Below are 19,407 nucleotides of genomic sequence, written 5' to 3'. Positions count from 1 at the left end.
GAACAGGAATTGTCCATGTTTTTCGCTTTTGACCATGGGCACCATCGGAACTGAACTCACAAATATAAGAAAAATATCCCTTCACTTTTAAAATCCTAAGACCCAGAAATCAGAATCCATGGGATTTGTTTAGTAAAGAAGGGAATCTGTGGCTCTAGGTGTCCACTAAAGGAGAGCCAAAAATGTCCCAAATAATCTCAGAACCACAGCATCATTTTGTAAATAACAGAGCCAAGTCCTCAGATTGTACAGCAGATTGGTTCTTATTGCTGGAACAGGGCCTAAACCATGCCTGGAACCTCAGATGTTACAGAGGAGGTGGACGGGAGGGACTCCTGACCTGTTCACATTGCGAAAGTGTGCAGAAACCAAGGTGAGCAGAGAACATGAATGCTCACACCCTGTGGCCCAGGTGCCTGTGATTCAGCCTTCTCATTAACAGGATTCCCAAATGTTCATCCTCCGTGCAATCTTCAGAATGGTCAGCTAGGGGCTTAGTCCCTTGACTGATCAGATTTGATGAACACATTTCTGTACAACTTTCTCAAATCCTTGGTCGGCACATCCCACATTCTTGATGGAGCTGTCATAAGAATCAGGTCGGGGGCTTCCCTTGTCTCTCTTTAGCCTAATGGGTCAGAGACCACAGGGAACACAACAAAAAAACCCAGGAAGGGCTGTGCACCTGACAGGTTCTTTGTTAAACTGGCTACATATTATGTGTTCCCAGAAACTTCAACAGCATTACAAATCCTAACTCATCCAACATTATATAAAAATACTCTGGATAGATTGAGGTCTTTATACAGTATTACAACAGCGCGGCATGATGTAGCTGAAATGCACACGTGCGTCTCTGCAAGGCACAGCTTTGCAAGGAGGATCAGCTCCTGGATAGCTCCTTCTTTCTGTCTTTGTCGGGGGCCTCAAAGGTGAGAGCGGGAAACTGGGGTTTTCTTATTCCTGCCACATTTACAGGAATGTGGACTGAAAAAACAAAGGAGAAAGTCTTTAGGAAAGATTATGTAACTAGTTAGAAGAGGGTGTTCTGTTATTATTTAATAGTATAGCTGGTTTTGATCAAATACATTCATGAAAACCCAGCTCTAAGGTAACAACAATATCTGTCTCCAGGCTCATTTTTTGTCTGTGTTCAGACCTTAGACAGGGGTGTTGCAGGAAGTCAGGGACCCTGAATGGAGGGACCAGCTGGAGCCACAGCAGAGGAGTATAAATTGTGAAGATTTCATTTTGATATGGACATTTATCAGTTCGCCAAATTAATACTTTTATAATTTCTTATGCCTGTCTTTACTTCAATCTCTGAACATAAATTGTGAAGATTTCATTTTAATATGGACATTTATCAGTTCCCAAAATTAATACTTTTATAATTTCTTATGCCTCTCTTACTTTAATCTCTTAATCCTGTTATCTTTGTAAGCTGAGGATGTATGTCACTCAGGACCACTACTGTGTTAACTGTACAAATTGATTATAAAACATGTGTGTTTGAACAATATGAAATCAGTGCACCTTGAAACAGAACAGAGTAACAGCGATTTTCAGGGAACAAGAGAAGACAACCATAAGGTCTGACTACCTGTGGGGTTGGGCAGAATACAGCCATATTTTTCTTCTTGCAGAGAGCCTATAAACGGATGTGCAAGTAGGGAAGATATCGCTGAAGTCTTTTCCTAGCAAGGAATATTAATAATTAAGACCCTGGGAAAGGAATGCATTCCTAGGGGGAGGTCTATAAACAGCCGCTCTGGGAGAGTCTGCCTTATGCGGTTGAGATAAGGACTGAAATACACCCTGGTCTCCTGCAGTACCCTCAGGCTTACTAGGATTGGGAAATCCCGCCCTGGTAAATTTGAGGTCAGACCAGTTCTCTGCTCTAGAACCCTGTTTTCTGTTGTTTAAGATGTTTAGCAAGACAATACATGCACCGCTGAACATAGACCCTTTTCAGTCATTCTGCTTTTGCACTTTGTCTTGTGATGTTTGTTTTTGCCCTTTGCCTTGTGATCTTTGTTCTCCTTTTTGCCCTTTGAAGCATGTGATCTTTGTACCTACTCCCTGTTCTTACACCCCCTCACCTTTTGAAACCCTTAATAAAAACTTGCTGGCTTTAAGGCTCAGGTGGGCATCACGGTCCTACCGATATGTGATGTCACCCCCAGCGGCCCAGCTGTAAAATTCCTCTCTTTGTACTCTTTTTATTTCTCAGCTGGCCAACACTTATGGAAAATAGAACCTATGCTGAAATATTGGGGGCTGGTTCCTCTGCTACAGGGGTTTGTTAGCATTATAGCATTTAAGTTCTTTATGAACTTCTACTGAATTAACATATATTTGGAAATGAGCTGTTAACATGAACAAAAACCAGCAGAAATGATAAAATAATCCAGTGTGATTTTAAAAGGGAAATACTAGCAAGTTTTAGTAATTTAGCACTAAGTAATTTTTGTAGAGTAAATAATCATGGATCACAATTAATGTGCTTAAATTGTAGCACTGTACACCATACTTCTACTAGATTTTTTTCAGGTATAGAGACTAGGTATAATTAATTAATGTACCCAACTTTTCATTATGAAAAATTATAAACAGAAAAAAATTAGAAAGAATCTGGGTACCTTAAATTTTTGCTGGTATAATCCTTCATGTTTATATGTTAGTTGGGTATTGATTTTCCTTGCACACCATTTAGACAACCCCCTTCCACCCACACTCCCCAAGCCAAAAACAAACAAAAACAAAAACAAAAACAAAAAAAACCTCTCCTAGCTGTTTATTTTTAATGTTACTGAAGCAGTAGAAAAGTCTTGATTTCAGAGGACTCCCTTTTCTTCCATTTTTTCCTGATGAGTTTGCAAATCTGATCCCGATTTGTTTGGGGATAAAGAATGAAAGCATCACTCTCATTGTGTAAACAGAAGGCAGTCAGTGGAATAGAATCAAAGGGAAGAAAGCTGTTCCTCAGGATTTTTTATATATTAAAAATATTTAGAGCTCCATGTTCTTAATTCCTAAGTCATTATTAAGATTGCTTTTTAGTTGTTAAATTAGATGTTACATCATTTTTTAAAACTACACAAGCAACACAAGACTACGTGTTCTAATTTTTAAAGAAAATCAAACAGTACGGAAGTCTCTGGCAAGAAAGTGATGGTCCTCCCTTCCTTACCCCTCTTCCCAGCCCATTTGTGTCCACAGAGGGCACATATTATTATTTTACATCTTGTACTATACATTCTCATATTCATATCTCTATGTTTTAATGAAAAAATTTCAAACAATTAGAAAGAATTTGTGTAATGTGAATTTTTCTTGACATTACTCCTCACGTTAATATATTGGCTGGGTATTAGTTTTACTTATACCCTATTTAAACACCCCCCTCCAAAACTCAATCTCTCTATCTTTTCTCTATCTTCCTACTAATGTTTATTATCTATCTGTCATCTATTATCTATTTATCTATCCACCTATCTATCCAGACATTACCTATCATCTACCTGTCTATTTATCTATCTATCTGTATCTATCTATCTATCATCTATCATCTATTATTTATCATTTATCTACTATCACTTATCTATCTATGATTATCATCTATTATATCTATCTATCATCCATCTACCTATTATCTATCATCTACCTATTATCTATCATCTGTGTGTCATCTGTCTTCCTATCCAGCTGCAGAGAGAAAACACCTTTGGTTTTAGTTTTTTATAAATACTATAACATGTTGTTCAGTGACATTTCACTTTGTAGTCAGTCTTGAAAACCTGCCTATGCCATTCCATCTAGACAGACCTGATGCATCCTCACTCTGTAGAGTAAGCCACACTGTTAATCCCCTGCTGCTGTATGTCCCAGAGATTTCCACTTTCCCACATCAGCAGTTCCTGCCTTTAGATCACTTCTGAGTCTTAGCACCTTACATGAAAATGCTTCTCTCTTCACAACCACATTAAAAAAAACAATGCATACTCTTATCTAGCTCTGGAGGGTTTTTTTATGTTAACCTTTTGTATCTACTTTGAATTTTTTGCTTACGATATGAGATGAGGATTTATTCTTATTTTCTTCCCTGTGGATATTCAATTTTCTCAACGTCATTCTTTCCCCCGTGGTTTTAAATATTGCTTTTATTTAGGGTGCACTGAATTTTGTACAGTACCTGCCAAGTTTTTCTACATCATCCACTGTCTCTGGCAAGGCAATACCCTTGGTTTCAGGCAAAAGCATCACAAGGCCACCACAGATGGATGCCAGGACACCTATGGAATAGGGGAAAGGTGTTACCGCTCCAGCAAGACACAGCTGGGCCCTCTCCCATGGGCCTGCTCACTCTGAAGCCACCATGTTGCTCACTGGAGTAGCTCTCAACCACAGCAACCTCTGCATCCCAGATCAATGCCCCAGCTCTCCCTTACCACAGCTTCAAAGGTTCTCTCCCTTCCTCAAACCCTGAGTAGCACCATGGCCCCTGTATACCTGGCAGCCATGTGTTCACTCACACATCTCACAGTGATTGACTGAGTTCCTTCTTAGGATCCAACACCCAAGGCCTCCTCTCCTGCATCACAGGGAAACAGAAGTGCTGGAGGGGAGTCCCCTCTGCGCCCGCTCACTGACACTCTCTCTTACCTGCTCCTCTCCCTCCGATTCCTCCTGTTACCTTACAGTGGAAAGCTTGTCCTGGTGTCTACTCTGGGACCAGCCTTCTCCTAGGCCTGTCTCTTTGGGCTCCTCACTGTAGGGATCAACCCTTCCTCCAGTATCTTCAACCTATTGGGAGAAGCTTTCAAACACATTCAGATCTTTGTTGTTTGACCAGCCTTCTCTCAATCTCACCTCATCCTTCCATTACCATCCTTTCTTTTTCTGCTCTTTAGAGCCAAACTTCTTGAAAAGCCACCCTCCCCTATCTTCTCCACCTCTTTGTAGCCTAGTGGTGTGCTGGTAAATGCCTAACAACTCTCTTTGGGCAATCAAGCCCTGATTGGCAGCATCTGCCAATGTGCATGGTGTAAATGCTCCCACTGTGGGCCCTTCAGGCTACTGACACAATATCCCTGACTGGGCCACTGGGAAGCGATGCAGGAGCACCATCAATGGGGCTTCCACCATAAAGATGCAGCAGACACAATCTCAGGAGCACAGGTAATACTGAAGATGTAGTAGCTGAATTAGGGACTGATGAGTGTTGGGCATTTATTGCCTCTATTTCTCATATATTTCATATTCTTTACTTTTTGATGATATCTGTGCTTGAGGACTGGCTTACAAAATTCTTGAAAATGTAGCTGATATGGTTTGGCTCTGTCTATCCACCCAAATCTCATCTCGAATTGTAATCCCCACATGTTGAGGGAGGGACCTGGTGGGAGGTGACTGGATCGTTGGGGAGGTTCCCCCATGCTGTTCTCGTGATAGTGAGTAAGTTATCATGAGATCTGATGGATTTATAAGTGGTAATTTTCCTTGCTCGTCTCTCATCTGCCACCATGTAGGACGTGCCTGCTTCCCCTTCCACCATGATTGTAAGTTTCCTGAGGCTTCCCCAGCCATGTGAAACTGTGAGTCAATTAAACCTCTTTTCTTTATAAATTACCCAGTCTTGGGCAGTTATTTATAGCAGTGGCAAACGAACTAATATGGTAGCAGTTGGCCCTGGTGAGTGGGAGGTGCCAGCACCAGCATAGGACCATGCTCCAGGTCCTGCCTCTGCCTGCCCTCCTCCGGACTCAGCCTATATTCTCCCTGGCTCTGCTCCAGTCAGGTTCCTTCTGCCTCTTGCTGGCCACCAGATCCACATGTGCTACTTTCAGTCCTTAGGGTGGACCTGGTCTCGTGCCTTCCTGCCTCGGGCTTCTCACTTGGTTTCCACTTCCTTGGCCACCTCCTCTCCTTCTGCCTAGGTCTGTCACTCTGCCACCCCTCAGGTCTCTGTCCTAGGCCTCCTGCTTTCCTCTTGCTTTGTCCTGATTTTCTGGGGGGCTTGGGCCACTCCCTCAGCTTCAACCATTCTCTACTGCCCGGTGGCTTCCAGCTCTTCATCCCAAGGCCACTCTTCCCTCCTGAGCTCAGCGGTGTTGAGCCTGCTGGTTTCTATTTCCACTTGAACTCTTCCAGGTGCCTCAAATTATGCACAGCGGACACAGAGCCCCATCACCCTGCAGACCCCCAGCCTTGCTGCTACAGTGCCTGTGCCACCTGCGTCTCCCCAGGCACCTGGGCTTCTCAGGTCACCATGCTTTCTCCCTGTGCCCATCAGTGATCCCATCTTGCCCAGCTGGCTTCTAAGATATTTACTCAATCTGTCCACCCTCTCCATTCCCATTGCCATCCCTTTATTAGAAGAAGCCACTGTGATCTCCTGATGATGACATCCTTGAATTGTCACCCCCAACATCGTCCCTCCAACCCACTTGCATATCTACCATCAGAGGGACGATGCTGGGGGGTCCTTCCAACCCACTTGCATATCTGTGTTTCTACAATGCAAGACCAGCTCTGTCCACCTCAGGGTGAAACTGCCCAGTCACTTTCCACTGCTGTGTGTATAAAGAGCAAAGCCTTGGCATGTCCTTGAGGCCCTTCCAGATCCAGCCCCTGCCCTGCCCTGGCACCGCCTCTCTTCAGGCCCAGCTCACAACTGCACTCCATCCTCTAGCACCAGGTGCTTGAGGATGCGGCATCCTCTTGCTTTGAACTTTCCACTGCCTGGAGCACAGCCAGCCCCTCTTGGCCTAGACATTGCTTCCTTCCTCCCTGGCCTGCTCCCTTCCACTCAGGGGTCAAGGGCTCCTGTGACCTATTCTCATAGGAGCCTCTGCTTTCAGGGTCTCAGCAGTTATCACATTCTGTTGTCGCTGAGTTTTTAGAAATTCGGCTGTCTCCCCTCGCAGTCTCAGGCCCCGCCTGCCTGCCACTGGGCTGTGGGCTGCAGTCCTGAAGGTCATGTGTCCTGTCTCCTGGACTACTCTGTCTTTGCTGGACAGTAGCACTTTCTGCTTTTTCATGCTGACCACAGAATTAACACTCAGCTTGATGACCAAATCCCATACAATAATTTGAGGTGATCCTGTACTGAGGTCACTGGTGTCAAGTGGTAGAAGCTGACTCTTTGTCCCTCACACTGTCAAAGGACTTTTGCATGAAGCAGAAGGTCTGTCCTCATGGGCTCAGTATTTTCATTCAAATTTCAACTGCTGAACAATAAATGAAAAACATTCTCTACCAGAAGTAAGGAAGTGGAGATAGAGAAACGGTTGTGTGAGAAAGGGGCCAACCCATATCCTTTACTGCAGAAGAGGGCACAGAGGAAGTGTGTGAAACCCAGGCAGGACAGTTGGAGCATCCCTGGAGAAGTGGGACACTGAATTCCCCAAGGTCCCTCCTAGACTATGATTCTGTCCCTTCACAAGTCCTATGGAAGGTGGAGGTAGGAGGAGGGGTGCACTCGAGGGACCTGGAGGAGGTGATGGAATGTGTGCCCGGGATACTGCGTCCCCTGCTCCCTCCGCATGGATTTTTAGCATCAAGCCAATGAAGATATGATATCAATAGAGAGAGAACACCAGAAATACAATTAGATATTAGGCTTATTTTTGTTATTTTTTATTATTTATTTATTTTAGAGATAGTTTCTTACTCTGTTGCCCAGGCTGGAGTGCAATGGCATGACCATAGCTCACTGCAGCCTTGATCCTCCTGCCTCAGCATCCTGAGTAGCTTGGACTACAGGCACCCATGGATCACCACGCCTAGCTAATTTTTTAATTTTTGTCGAGGCAGTCTTGCTATGTTGCCCAAGCTGGTCTTGAACTCCTAGGCCCAAGCAGTCCTCCCATTTTGGTCTTACAGGTGTGAGCCACTGCACCTGGCCCTCATTTTTAAACGTATTGAATGTTTAATTTAGTCCCCTGAAAATTATTGGTTATGTTCTCCAATACCATAAGAGTTTCATAGCATTTAACTCAGAACCCAAAGAATGCTAATTGAACATTATTTATCAGCACCCTTTAATATAAAGTAAATTAAAACCATTTATTATAACTGAATTGGCTCTCAAAACTGAAATAGTTATTATAATAAGATGAAATTAATATCATAATTATCAATGAAATAGTTATTATAATAAGATAAATGACTATCATCATTATTGAACCTAATAATTATTATAGGTCTCTTTTAATACAAAGAATGTAGATGAAGGCTCTTTAGAATAGCAAATGAGTTCTTACCAAAGATGATCAGAGGTAGTTCTAGCCACACGGCTGCTAGCCGAAAGAGCAGAAACGGGGCTATGATTCCCCCAAAATCACACAGACCTGAACAGAGCGAAACTCCGAAATTTCTGTGGAATGAAAAGTAATTTTAAGTGAAAACTATTTCAACAAGTGACTTCAAGATAATCAACATATTCAGACATATTAAAAAACCAAAGGAAGTGTGAAGATACTTTGCATTTTCTAACTTTGAAAACGACTACTCTCATGAACACTAAGCAAAACATTTCCATTCTGCACGTTTCACAGTAAGGCTAGTGAGGAAGTCTCCAGCGTGGGTGGAGGGTGTTATCCATCAGCAACACACTGCCCTGCCTGCTCTGGGTCACTTTGCGCTACTTTGGTTTCCTCATCTGAGGGAGAAGTGTGCCCAGGGAATGCTTCCCCAGCAGAGGAGGTCGATTTGCACTAATCCGTGCACACTGTTTCATTTTGTCCTTCATAACCAGCTGCTCACCACTGCAGTGCATGTAATGCAGTCAAAGAGAGGCCATAGTCTTGCAGCAGGTGATGCTGATGGATACAGATTTAACCCACAGTCTAAGCAAGGGCACCTAGAGGTCTTCTGGTTTCAAATTAAGGGCCTTTCCTCAAAACCATAACAGTGTGTGAAGATATTAATATGAGAAATACTTTTATCACAAAATGCAGCAGGCAGCAATGCAGAAAGCAGTGATAACTCAAAGCATATCTTCTTTACTGGCTGGATTCAGCCCAGGCTAATATATCACTGAGCTAAGGAAACAACTTCATAGTTTTTAACTAAATCAACTTAAAACGCTGGTCTACAGAGTTACTCAGGAGAAACTATAACGTTTGTTAGAATTACCGTAATGTTGTTGGGTACAATTCTGAATTTACCAAATAAACAATTTCAAAGGCCATGGTTATCCCTAGTCTTCCCAATGTAGCCACTGTGGTCCTCAACCATGCTATTCCTGAAAACACAGAAAGTTTGAAAGGGAGGAGTTAGGGGTCTGATTTCATTAACATTTTACAGAACAACAAAAAGTATTTGCTTAGTGGCCTCCAGTCTGAAGTCTTTGCCAATTTTAAGCACAAATGATAGAACTTTCTAATAATGTAACCAAATTTCAACAACAATGAAACTAGATGATAGCTAATATTTTAGAGTGCTATATGCCTTTCTGAGCAGGTTGGATTATAGGAAGTACAATTCAAGAACCATTTGTTGAGCATGAGCAGCCACTACATTGGAACATTGTTCCAGGCAATGACCTCCTAGACAGCCGGAGCACACTGGCTTTTTGTCCAGGAGGTAGTTTCCAGTCATGCCTTTGAGCCACCACGTTCCCACAGCTGGTGCCCAGCTGTCCTTTCTGTGCATACCTTGCGGTGGTGACACAAGGAATAGCCATTCCCAGCACACCTAGGGAGCTCCTCACGTGAGCTGACCTTGGTTTCTAGAGTGGAGCAAGCTTTGAGGACCAGGATCTTTGGAAGGGGGCATCTATTCTGTGTGTTACCACTAAGGCAAATGTCACTCATTGTCTTCTTCATCCCCCATTGTACTACTTCCTTCAATAAGTAGTACAATCTAGAAGGAGCCACATTCATCAATGCTAATTGGCTCGTCCATTTTAAAATGAACTGTTTTAGGACTGCTCTGGTTGTATGAAGAAATTTTCCTTTCCTCCCTACTAACTAGTGGGAAATGCCAAACATTCTATATTAAATATTTTCTTTCTTTTATGTTTTAAGGGCAGAGGAGTTAACCATTTTTACTCTAAAAAGTCACTGCTCCAGCTTTCCTAGAAGTTGTGCAATTGATGTCATCCTTTCCTAGGGGATTTGGTATTGAGGACATATGTCTGCATGAACAAGACCATATCTGCTCTCCAAAGCAAAAAGAAGCATGTCCAGGGTTCATGTGCCTTTCATTTTCCCTTTATATCCAACACATATGTTCATTTAGCACTAAATAGTCCTCCTGTTTCCTAGGGGAATTATTGAACCTTCCTGAATATATAATTTTTAGTAGAAATGAATGAGGAGGATGAAAGAAGAGAATCAAGCCCAGTAGACTTCTGTGTGTTCTCTCTAGAGAATAGCCAAGTCAAAAAAAAAAAAAAAAGCTAAAATTCATTAAATAAAACAATTGCCCAGGAGCACAGGTGTAAGGAAAAGATGGCTCAAGAATCCAAACCATTTCTGGGAGTCTGCAGTTTACATATTTTGACTGCAAACTGGCCAAGGACATCCTGGTGCACTTGATGTTTTTCCCACATGAGAACCCTTGCAGCTGTCAAGTTAACGGTTATATCAGGCAGTGAGGAGGCCAGGGTTGTGCTGATGTGCTGGGCCACTGTCTGCTCTGGAGCAGAAGGTTTGTCAACATGTGTTATTTAGGCTTTGCTTCTTTATGAAGACCAAGAAAAGGCGGGGTGGAGACTAGGTAATGCATTCCACTCCATCTTTCAATGAGCATGTGGTACTGGAAGGGGAAAGTGGGAGCAGAGACTCAGATTCCCTGGGTCCCAGCCCGATGGGACCATCTCCTGCCACTCCCGGGCTGCAGTGAAGGCTGCCTGCTACCTAGGAAACAGCTTCACTATCCAGGTTGGGTTCTTCCATTGTATGTTTCTTTTCACTAAATCAGGATTGCTCTAAAATTGAGTCCCACTGCCAAATTCAAGGGCAATTTGGGTTTTTAACCGAGGCAAGGTGCTTCATGGAAAAATCCAAACAAAAGCCAGAGACCAAATTAAAACACACACACACACTCCACCATGATAAACATATGTGGTTAACTCAGATAAATAGCCAGTCAATTCAGTAAAACATTCAGAAAATGCCAAGTTGCCCCATTTGTGGAGATGTGGTCTGTCCGGAACATTGACCTTAATCTGAAAGACTCCCAACTCTTTTCCAAGCAGTAGAGTCCAGTATCAAACTATACTGGAACAGAGATTTTGTTGAAATGTGTAACCAAAGAAAAGTTTCTAAGGCATTGCATGGTTCATTAACTAAAGAGTGAAAAGAAAACTATAGGAAGTATGAATAAATATATACACACAAAGAAATTCTTGATTCCAGTAATAAGCTAAATTCATTTTGAGGTGGCCATAGACGTCTTTTGGTAGCAATGACAAAAACCACAGGGCAATTTAAAAATGAGTACTGAAACTAAAATTGTCTTCCACGGAATTACATGAGAACAAAGAAAATGTTTTCTTCTGAATGTGGATTTGGTCAAGCTACTAGAGATTATTGGGAATAATACCTCAATTACTGAAGAAAGGATGCAGGACTTAAACAAAACTTTATATGTCCTCTGAATGGATCATCTACTCTGAGTTCTGAAATAAAGTTTAGTGAGAAATTCTAGTAGAAATGTCTAAATTAAGATACATGAACTCACTTTTCAATTAAAGAAAAATAAAAGTGGAAGACAAGTTTTCCAGTTCAAGAAGACAACTTATCCAAACTGCTAGGTTTGTGGTCATCCTAAATAAACTCAAATTAAAGATGGCAGACAGGTATGGATAAAGAAAGGTCTTTATTTTCCAGACATTAATGAGCGTTAAGAAATTTGGACTAGAAGCAGTGAGTCTGAGATGAGAATACAACCAGAAATACTATTTCTTCTTCCAGAATTCCATTCTTTAGACCATGAAAAGTTGGGTCGAGTGGAGGGAAAGCTGATTAAAGTGTTTGCTGTGAGATTATTTTAGAGCTGGTTTCTCCAAAAGCTCATCTGTATTCTCCCTAGGGGCTGGCGACCTACTGCTGACGTCAGGAATGGCTGAGCAGAAAAGCCTTTCTCGTGCTAATTAACCAGTGGCTGGAATCAAGTCCAATGGGTCTTTAAATTGGAAGGACTCAAGGGAGGATCGTCTGTTAATATCTGGAACTAAGTTTAGGCATTTGAAATGTATTCTTGCCAGTCAGTCATGACTGACATATGACTATAAAAGCAGCCAAGTCTGCAGAAGGTAAAAATAAAATGTGTCTAGAATAAGAGCAATTCATTTTCAGTCTTGCTGAGAACAATTCTAAAGCTTCAATCAGGAAATTATATCTATAAAATAAAACCGGTTAGACAAGGGAGAACAGTCTGTTCTTGGTGTTATATTTTCCAATATATGAAAGAATTCTCTACAAAATAGTTTTATGACTATCCGGCTAGTTACTTCTGTCTTGATTTGGACACACAGCCTTGAATGCTTTCTGGGGTCATTCTGACTGCAACAAACATTAAAGTCATCCCAATCAATCTAGGACCAGAGAAAATCTTATAAAGTATATATATATCATGAAATGAGGAGACACACTGAAGTTATGCATCTTTCTCGCTGCATTTCTAATTTCATATACAATGAATATTTCATTCACTCCTAGTCCACATACGATGAGAACAGAAGACTTCATCTCAGGGAGCTACAGTTTTATGTTGTATCCAAAGTACCAAAGTAAAAGAGAACAGTAACGTCTCCAATGTTTGCGATTTTTCGCTCTTCTTAAATTATACAATTTTGAGGGCAGGAATTATGTCTATTTTATTCACCTCTCCATCCCCTTCCTAGTTCAGTGGCTGGCAATTAGTTGATACTAAATAGATACGTATTAAGAGATAGCTATTGTACAGATCCTCCAACTCTTATAATATGTTAATTCCATGTAGTGGGTTGAACAGTGTCTCCCAAAATTCATGTCTACCTGGAAACTCAAGGCTACTACATTTGGAAATAAGGTCTTTGCAGATGTAATTAGTCAAGGTGACACTGACACAAGCAGAGAAGAGAATGTCTTGTGAATATGGAGGCAGAGATAGGAGTGACGCCAAGGAGCTGCAAGGATTGCCAGAGAGAGGCATGAAGAGACCCTCCCCCAGAACCTGTGGACATAAGCACCCTTGGATGCCTTGATTCTAGACTCCCAGCCTCCACACCCCTGAGAGCATAAATGTCTGTTGTTTCAAGCCGGTGAGTTTGTGGTACTTATTACAGCAGCCCTGGGAAGCGAATGCACTCAAGGAAAACAAGAGAAATGTAAATAGGTGGTTGCTGTTCATCATCAAACATTCCAGCATGTCAGGGGACTTGTACATTTTGTGTGTGTGTGTGTGTGTGTGTCTGTGTGTGTGTGTGTTCCGAATATTGGCATTCCTGTAATTTTATTCAAATAGGGTCTACCTGGTGTTTTAAAAATTCATAAACCTTCATTTAATTAATAAACTCATCTGTAAATGTCTGACTGTTCTGACTCCCACTATATTGTCCATTTCTTGGCTGGTCCTCAGAGGATTCTCAAAGAAAGACAGCCTTTTTTGTGCAGACACAAAGGATGCCTGGAGAATCCAGCTTTCTCTGTAATCCCCACTTTGCCTTTCCTGGAAGAGGGGAATGATGAACTTGCTCTACTTCACACATTCCCTGGGATGTGAAGCCCTCCTCTTCCCAGTCCCTGGTGTGTTCTAGGGTAAGGATCTCCTGGGTGCTGCTCACCACACATCAGGAGTCACGGCACCCTCTGCTTCCTTCTGGCCTGCACCCCATCTACCAGGCATGGAGCTCTGAAAAATTTAACTCTGCAACATCTCTGAAATGAAATGACCCTCTCTCATCTAGGTCTGACTGCCCCAATTGTAGCTCCTGCTCTCAGCATCTCCCCCTGCTCATAGCCATCTCTAAACTGCTGCAGTTATGCCAAACTCACTCCTCCTCCTCCTCCGCAAGCTCACAGGACCACCTGCAGGGCTGGTCATGCTGGTGACAGATCATCTCTCAGGCTCATTGTCTGGATTCCAGTCACAGCAATGAACCCTCAGTTCCTGCATGCACAAAGGTGTTTCATACTTCTGGAAACTCTTCTCTAGTTTGGAAACATCCGTCCTCTCTCTCCCTGATATCTGGCACATTTGAGTCTTCACGCATGTTTAGTTCCCACTGCTGGGAAGCTTTTCTTGAATCCCCTTCTGGATTGATCACTCCTCCCCAATCTATTTTTTTATATTTCTAAATCTTGTAAATAGTTTAATTAGTTTCTAAATCTTGCAAATAATACATGACAATGAGAATCGTGACAATATTAAAGTATCTGTATCCCTTAATAGATTGTGAACAATTCGAAGTCAAGAACTGCGTTCTTCTATGTGTAACCTCAGCGTTTAGCATGGTGCCAGCAGCATGGCAGGGGTTCAGGAAATAAGCTAAACATCAGAGATATCACAAAAGTGAGTCACATAAAGATGTGTAACAGAAACCACATCGCTATCAGCTAGATTGGGCACAATATCTATTTCATTCATAAATGATCCTAGCAATTGAGAAAAGAGAATCATCTACAGAACCAATCTCTTCCTTCAAAGTTTTTACGCTGATTAAGCAGAAAATGGAGTGACATCATGAAAGACTGTGATTCCATTGCACATTTCCTAAGAACAATAATTGTGGATTTAGGTGTTTTCAAGTCCTTTGGCTGCCAAACAGATGTGGGGTAAGATTACCTTCTGGTAAGAACGCAGTGACAAGGCATGCCACCCCTGCCACTATATTGCTTGCCGCAAAGGGGAGGCGTCGTCCAAGGCGCTCAATGGTTAGTAAGATCAAGAGAGCTCCTGGCAGTTCCACCACGCCCGAGATGAAAAAGTCTATATAGAGGTTGCCCCCTATAATTCCCAGGCGCATGACAAGTCCTTGATACACCACTGCGCTTGTGAACCTGTAGCAACATTGAAAGACACCAGAGAACAAGTAAGAGATAACTTCAAGCTGATTTGAAGGAAGGGATGTATTGTAAATTTAACGCAAGCTTTTAAATCCATCACAAGTCAAACTTACCAAGCAAACATAAGAATAAGTGTGCATTTCCTCATTTGGGGAGTTCTCACCAGATCTAAAAAGGATGGATTACTAACTTCCTCATCTGTAACAGTGATCTATATAAAAAAAGCAGATTTCAGTAGCAATAGACAGAAAAAAAAAAAACCTGCATAGTATAGACTTGTCATTAACCAGAATCAAATGATCTTACTGAAGTGACTAGGGGCTTTCATAATATCTTAAAACCTGACAATTAAAACACTTCTGCTCTTGCATTTAGAACACATCAAATTCACAAAGATAGGATTGCTGCACTGAGAATCTGTTCTTAGGATAATTTCAGTACTTTATGTTAAACTGCTCTGTGTGTTCTAAAGTAAAATACATATGCACATTTATTACATTGGGGGAAATGAGAGTCAGGGTGGGTGAAGCAAGTGGAATCCAACCAATTAAGGGTTTCTTTGTAAACTAAATCCTCAAATCTCACTTTCACAAACAAAATAGAGTAATGTTAAGAGCAAGCACCAAAGGTATTATTTTGCTTTTGCCCATTTATTGTAATCTAGCATCTTTTTGATCCAGAAAAATTCAGCTCATCTCTAGCTGGCCATCTAAGAAATTGGTCTTTTCAATTCAATTCAACAAATACTGCTATTGGCCAACTACATACAAAACACTGAAAAAAGCGAAGCTGGAGAGGACACTCCCCGATCCCCACACCCTGCCTCCAGTCTAACATGCAGAAGCATCAGAGCATGATCCCCTGCAGTGACCGCAGCTCCAGTTTCCTGTGCTTGTCAGTCTCTTACCTTTGCATGGAGGGCTCTTTGACCTCCTCAGTCCTGATTTTTACCTCCCCTGGGAAGCCTTTCCTAGCCTCAGATAGAACTGCTGGCTCCCAAATTCTGCCTCTACTCCCCGGACCTCTATCCTAGCACCTGTACAACAGCACTCCCCTGTGGGTCTGGAGCTCTTGGAAGGCAGGGAGTGCATTGTCACACCAAACAAAGTGCCTGGTGTTCAACAACTGTTTGTGTAATGACTGAGTGCTGAAGCAAGAAGTCAAGTGCCCTGGTCATATCTGTTCCTCAGTGTCGTCCTTGGTTTCTCTCCTCCTATTAAACAAAAATGCTGGCTACTAAGGACAAGACCCATGCTATCTATTTGTACAACTCCAAATTTGACCGAGATTGAATGAAAATCTAGGCACATTTTCCCCAAAGCTTTGAGCTAAAGTCTCTCTACCAGTAATCACAGGAATTTGACTTAGAGCATACACACACTGATAGTACCTTGTCAATCACAGATTCTAAACAGTAAATTCAATAGATCAACCAAAGCTTGATATCTTATGCCTATCTTTGCTCCAAGGAAAGTCACACACACACAAAAGTAGACTGCAAAATTAATGCCTTTGGTCACTTTCTTTTCCAAAGTCTTCACAATCCTGTATTTCTTCTATACCAAGACACATTGGTTTTCTACATTTTAACATCTCTTAATTGGAAGGTGTCCTACAACTGAGCTGGTAAGAAAGAAATGTGTCCCAGTTTAAACAACATGATTTCCTTTACTTAGTGGTACATAAAATGACTATGTGTCTTAAAATCAATAGTGTCTAGAGTCAACAAAACAATAGTTTCCATGACAATCGCCGTGGAAGACTGCTGATGGATTCCACCATCCATGCTTCCCTTCCCTCTTTTGAGAATACGCAGAATTTTAGTTGGGCATATGGCAGCCTAGTGAGAGTCATTGTTTCTATCCTCTTTTTCAACTGTGAGTGGCACTGTGATTAAGACCTCAGCAATGAGGTGGTTGCGGGGGTCATGTGTATAAGTTCTAGGTTTCCGCATTTAAAAAGGTAATAACTTGCTGGAAGAAGATGCCGGTGAGCTTCAACCATACCACCTGTGTAGGCAATGGTGGAGATGCAAGATAAATGGAACTCATGGAGTAGAGTTGCCTCACTAGAGCTTGGCTGCTCACCTCTGGGTGGGTGTGCTAGAGAGAAAGACACTTTTATCTTTTTCATCACTGTATTTTCAGGGCCTTGTTTCATTAGCAAGTTGACCTGGATCTTAACTAATATAATGTCTATTAAGATGACCCCTGAGCTAACCTTCTAAATTTGAAGACCCCAGTGAGGGATTTTTCTGTGTCTACCTTAACCTTTGCTGCTCAAAAAACAAGACAGGAATATCAAAAGTGAAAGATAGGAACTCGATAGATTACAAATATATATTATGGTATAGTTTGTTGCCAAAATGTTTTCTACAATTCATTTCTATGTGTTAATACATTAAAATGGCTAGTGTTTATGGAGTGTGTGATATTAGATTCTAGACTAAGCACTTTACGTGGATTATTTTAAGTCTCATCAAAGCTCTATAAAGTTAGTACTTCTGTTAATCTTATTCTATAAATAAGGAAAACAAGGCTTAGGACTTTAAGGAGTGAATACTAGGCAGGTAAACCAGCCAGGAATTGAAACCAGGCAACTGATTGGTGGAGCCTGTGCTCCTGATCCCCACACAGCACTGCTGAATATATTTCATTCTAGAAACATTCTTGATAGTTGATGGCCACATCTAAATATTTTTAAAGAAAGACGCTGTGCACTTGACCTAAAACTGAATCTTTAATTAAAACATTGTTTTATGAAAAAAATTTGACTAGATAATTTAGATTTTAAAGATCTTTAAATTCAGGATTAAAACCACCCATCCTGCAAGGACAATGTTCCTCCATGAAAGTATCACCACCAACTCATTGCCATGAGTTTTTCCTTTTACTGAGAGCTTTTCCACAACTCAGACTTGGGGCTGCCGGGCAGTGTCAGTCTCAGACTCTTCTCTCTCCAGGGATTCCCTGACAGGATCCCTTGTCTACATATCAATACCACTGTCCATTCAGCACACACAGGTGGCAATACTTTTTTCTTTGTTTTTCAAAAGAAATATTCATAGCAATTTATTATTGGCTCTCTTATTTCTTCTTCAGGCTTCTGCTGAGAGCTATGACTTCTATCCACTAGCTATGAGTGTGAACAAATTCACTCTCACTCAAGTTTCCAGTTCCAACATCCCAGAGTTGAAGGGAAATCCTACATCACATATTTCAAGATCTCTGGTCAGTTCAGGTAGATAGTTCGACTTTTTAAAAAAATTAAAAAAAAATTTTTTTGAGATAGGGTCTCTCTCTGTCACCTAGGCTAGAGTGTAGTGGTGTAATCATGACTCACTACAGCCTCAACCTCCCTGGCTCAAGCAATCCTCCCACCTCAGCCTCCTGAGTAGCTGGTACCACAGGTGCATGCCACAGCACCTGGCTTATTAGTAGCAGTAGTAGTAGTAGTAGTAGTAGTAGAGACAGGGTCTTGCTGTGTTGCCCAGGCTGGTCTTGAACTCCTGGGCTTGAACAATCCTCCTGACTTCGCCTCCCAAAATGTTGGGATTACAGGCATTAGCCATCATGCCCAGCCTAATTTGACATTTAAACACATTTGTAGATTTTTCAGTTGTTCATGATTCTTCACTGTTTTTAAGTGATAAAATAAAGGAGCATCTCTTGCTTTCATGTTAGCTCTGTAGATAATTGCCTTTCTCTGGCAGATCTCCAGTCACTCAATGACCACAGAATTATGACATGTAGATTTTGACAAGAAAATAAAGATCTTATTCATTAACCTAGAGGTTGGCGAACGTTTTCTGCAAAGGGCTATATATTAAATGTTTTTGGTTTTGTGAGCTCTAAGACCTCTGTTGGAACTACTTAACTTTACCATTGTAGTGTGAAAACAGTCATAGACAATACATAAATGGCTTCCAATAAAACTTTATTTACAAAAACAGGTTGCCTGCATGTCTGGCCTGCAAGCTGTAGTTTGCTGACCCCTAAATGAGAGGCTTAGTGCTGGAGCAACTTGTACAGCTACTACTATCATTCCTATTACAGACAGAAAGAAGTTGAGGTGGAAGAAAGCTATGTACCTTACCCAAGGAGGACACACAGACAGTAAGAAGATGAACCAGGAGGTTGATAGCTAAGTCTGTATTTTTAACCATTATGCGGTAATGTGTCTGCAGTATGTAGAATATAATATTTATTGTTTAAAAGTATGCCGTATCATTTCATTAATTACTTTCTTCTTTTCAGCTACAAATAATCTCTGAAAATTAAAAATTAAGCCTAACATTGGGATGCCAAGGCGGGCGGATCACGAGGTCAGGGGTTCGAGACCAGCCTGGCCAACATGGTGAAACCCCATCTCTACTAAAAATACAAAAAGTATCTGGGCTTGGTGG

The 19,407-nt window shown here is 41.6% G+C and overlaps 1 protein-coding gene across 1 annotated transcript in view; it reads right to left on the bottom strand.

Annotated features, from left to right (window-relative positions):
• Nucleotides 1–348: 348 nt before the first annotated feature.
• The window catches only part of SLC22A3 (solute carrier family 22 member 3), a 103,134-nt gene continuing 84,075 nt past the window's right edge, over nucleotides 349–19,407 (bottom strand). The window contains exons 6-11 of the mRNA XM_019029930.4: nucleotides 15,116–15,213; nucleotides 14,782–14,996; nucleotides 9,142–9,250; nucleotides 8,268–8,380; nucleotides 4,196–4,295; nucleotides 349–987 (exon numbers count right to left, since the gene is read on the bottom strand). Coding sequence (XP_018885475.1) covers nucleotides 927–987; nucleotides 4,196–4,295; nucleotides 8,268–8,380; nucleotides 9,142–9,250; nucleotides 14,782–14,996; nucleotides 15,116–15,213 — 696 coding nt within the window. The 3' untranslated portion in view covers nucleotides 349–926. The remainder of the gene's footprint in view (nucleotides 988–4,195; nucleotides 4,296–8,267; nucleotides 8,381–9,141; nucleotides 9,251–14,781; nucleotides 14,997–15,115; nucleotides 15,214–19,407) is intronic.

The sequence above is a fragment of the Gorilla gorilla genome, chromosome 5 (assembly GCF_029281585.2).
Source record: "Gorilla gorilla gorilla isolate KB3781 chromosome 5, NHGRI_mGorGor1-v2.1_pri, whole genome shotgun sequence".
Classification (NCBI taxonomy): domain Eukaryota; kingdom Metazoa; phylum Chordata; class Mammalia; order Primates; family Hominidae; genus Gorilla; species Gorilla gorilla.
This window is presented reverse-complemented; position numbering and strand designations above follow the sequence as displayed.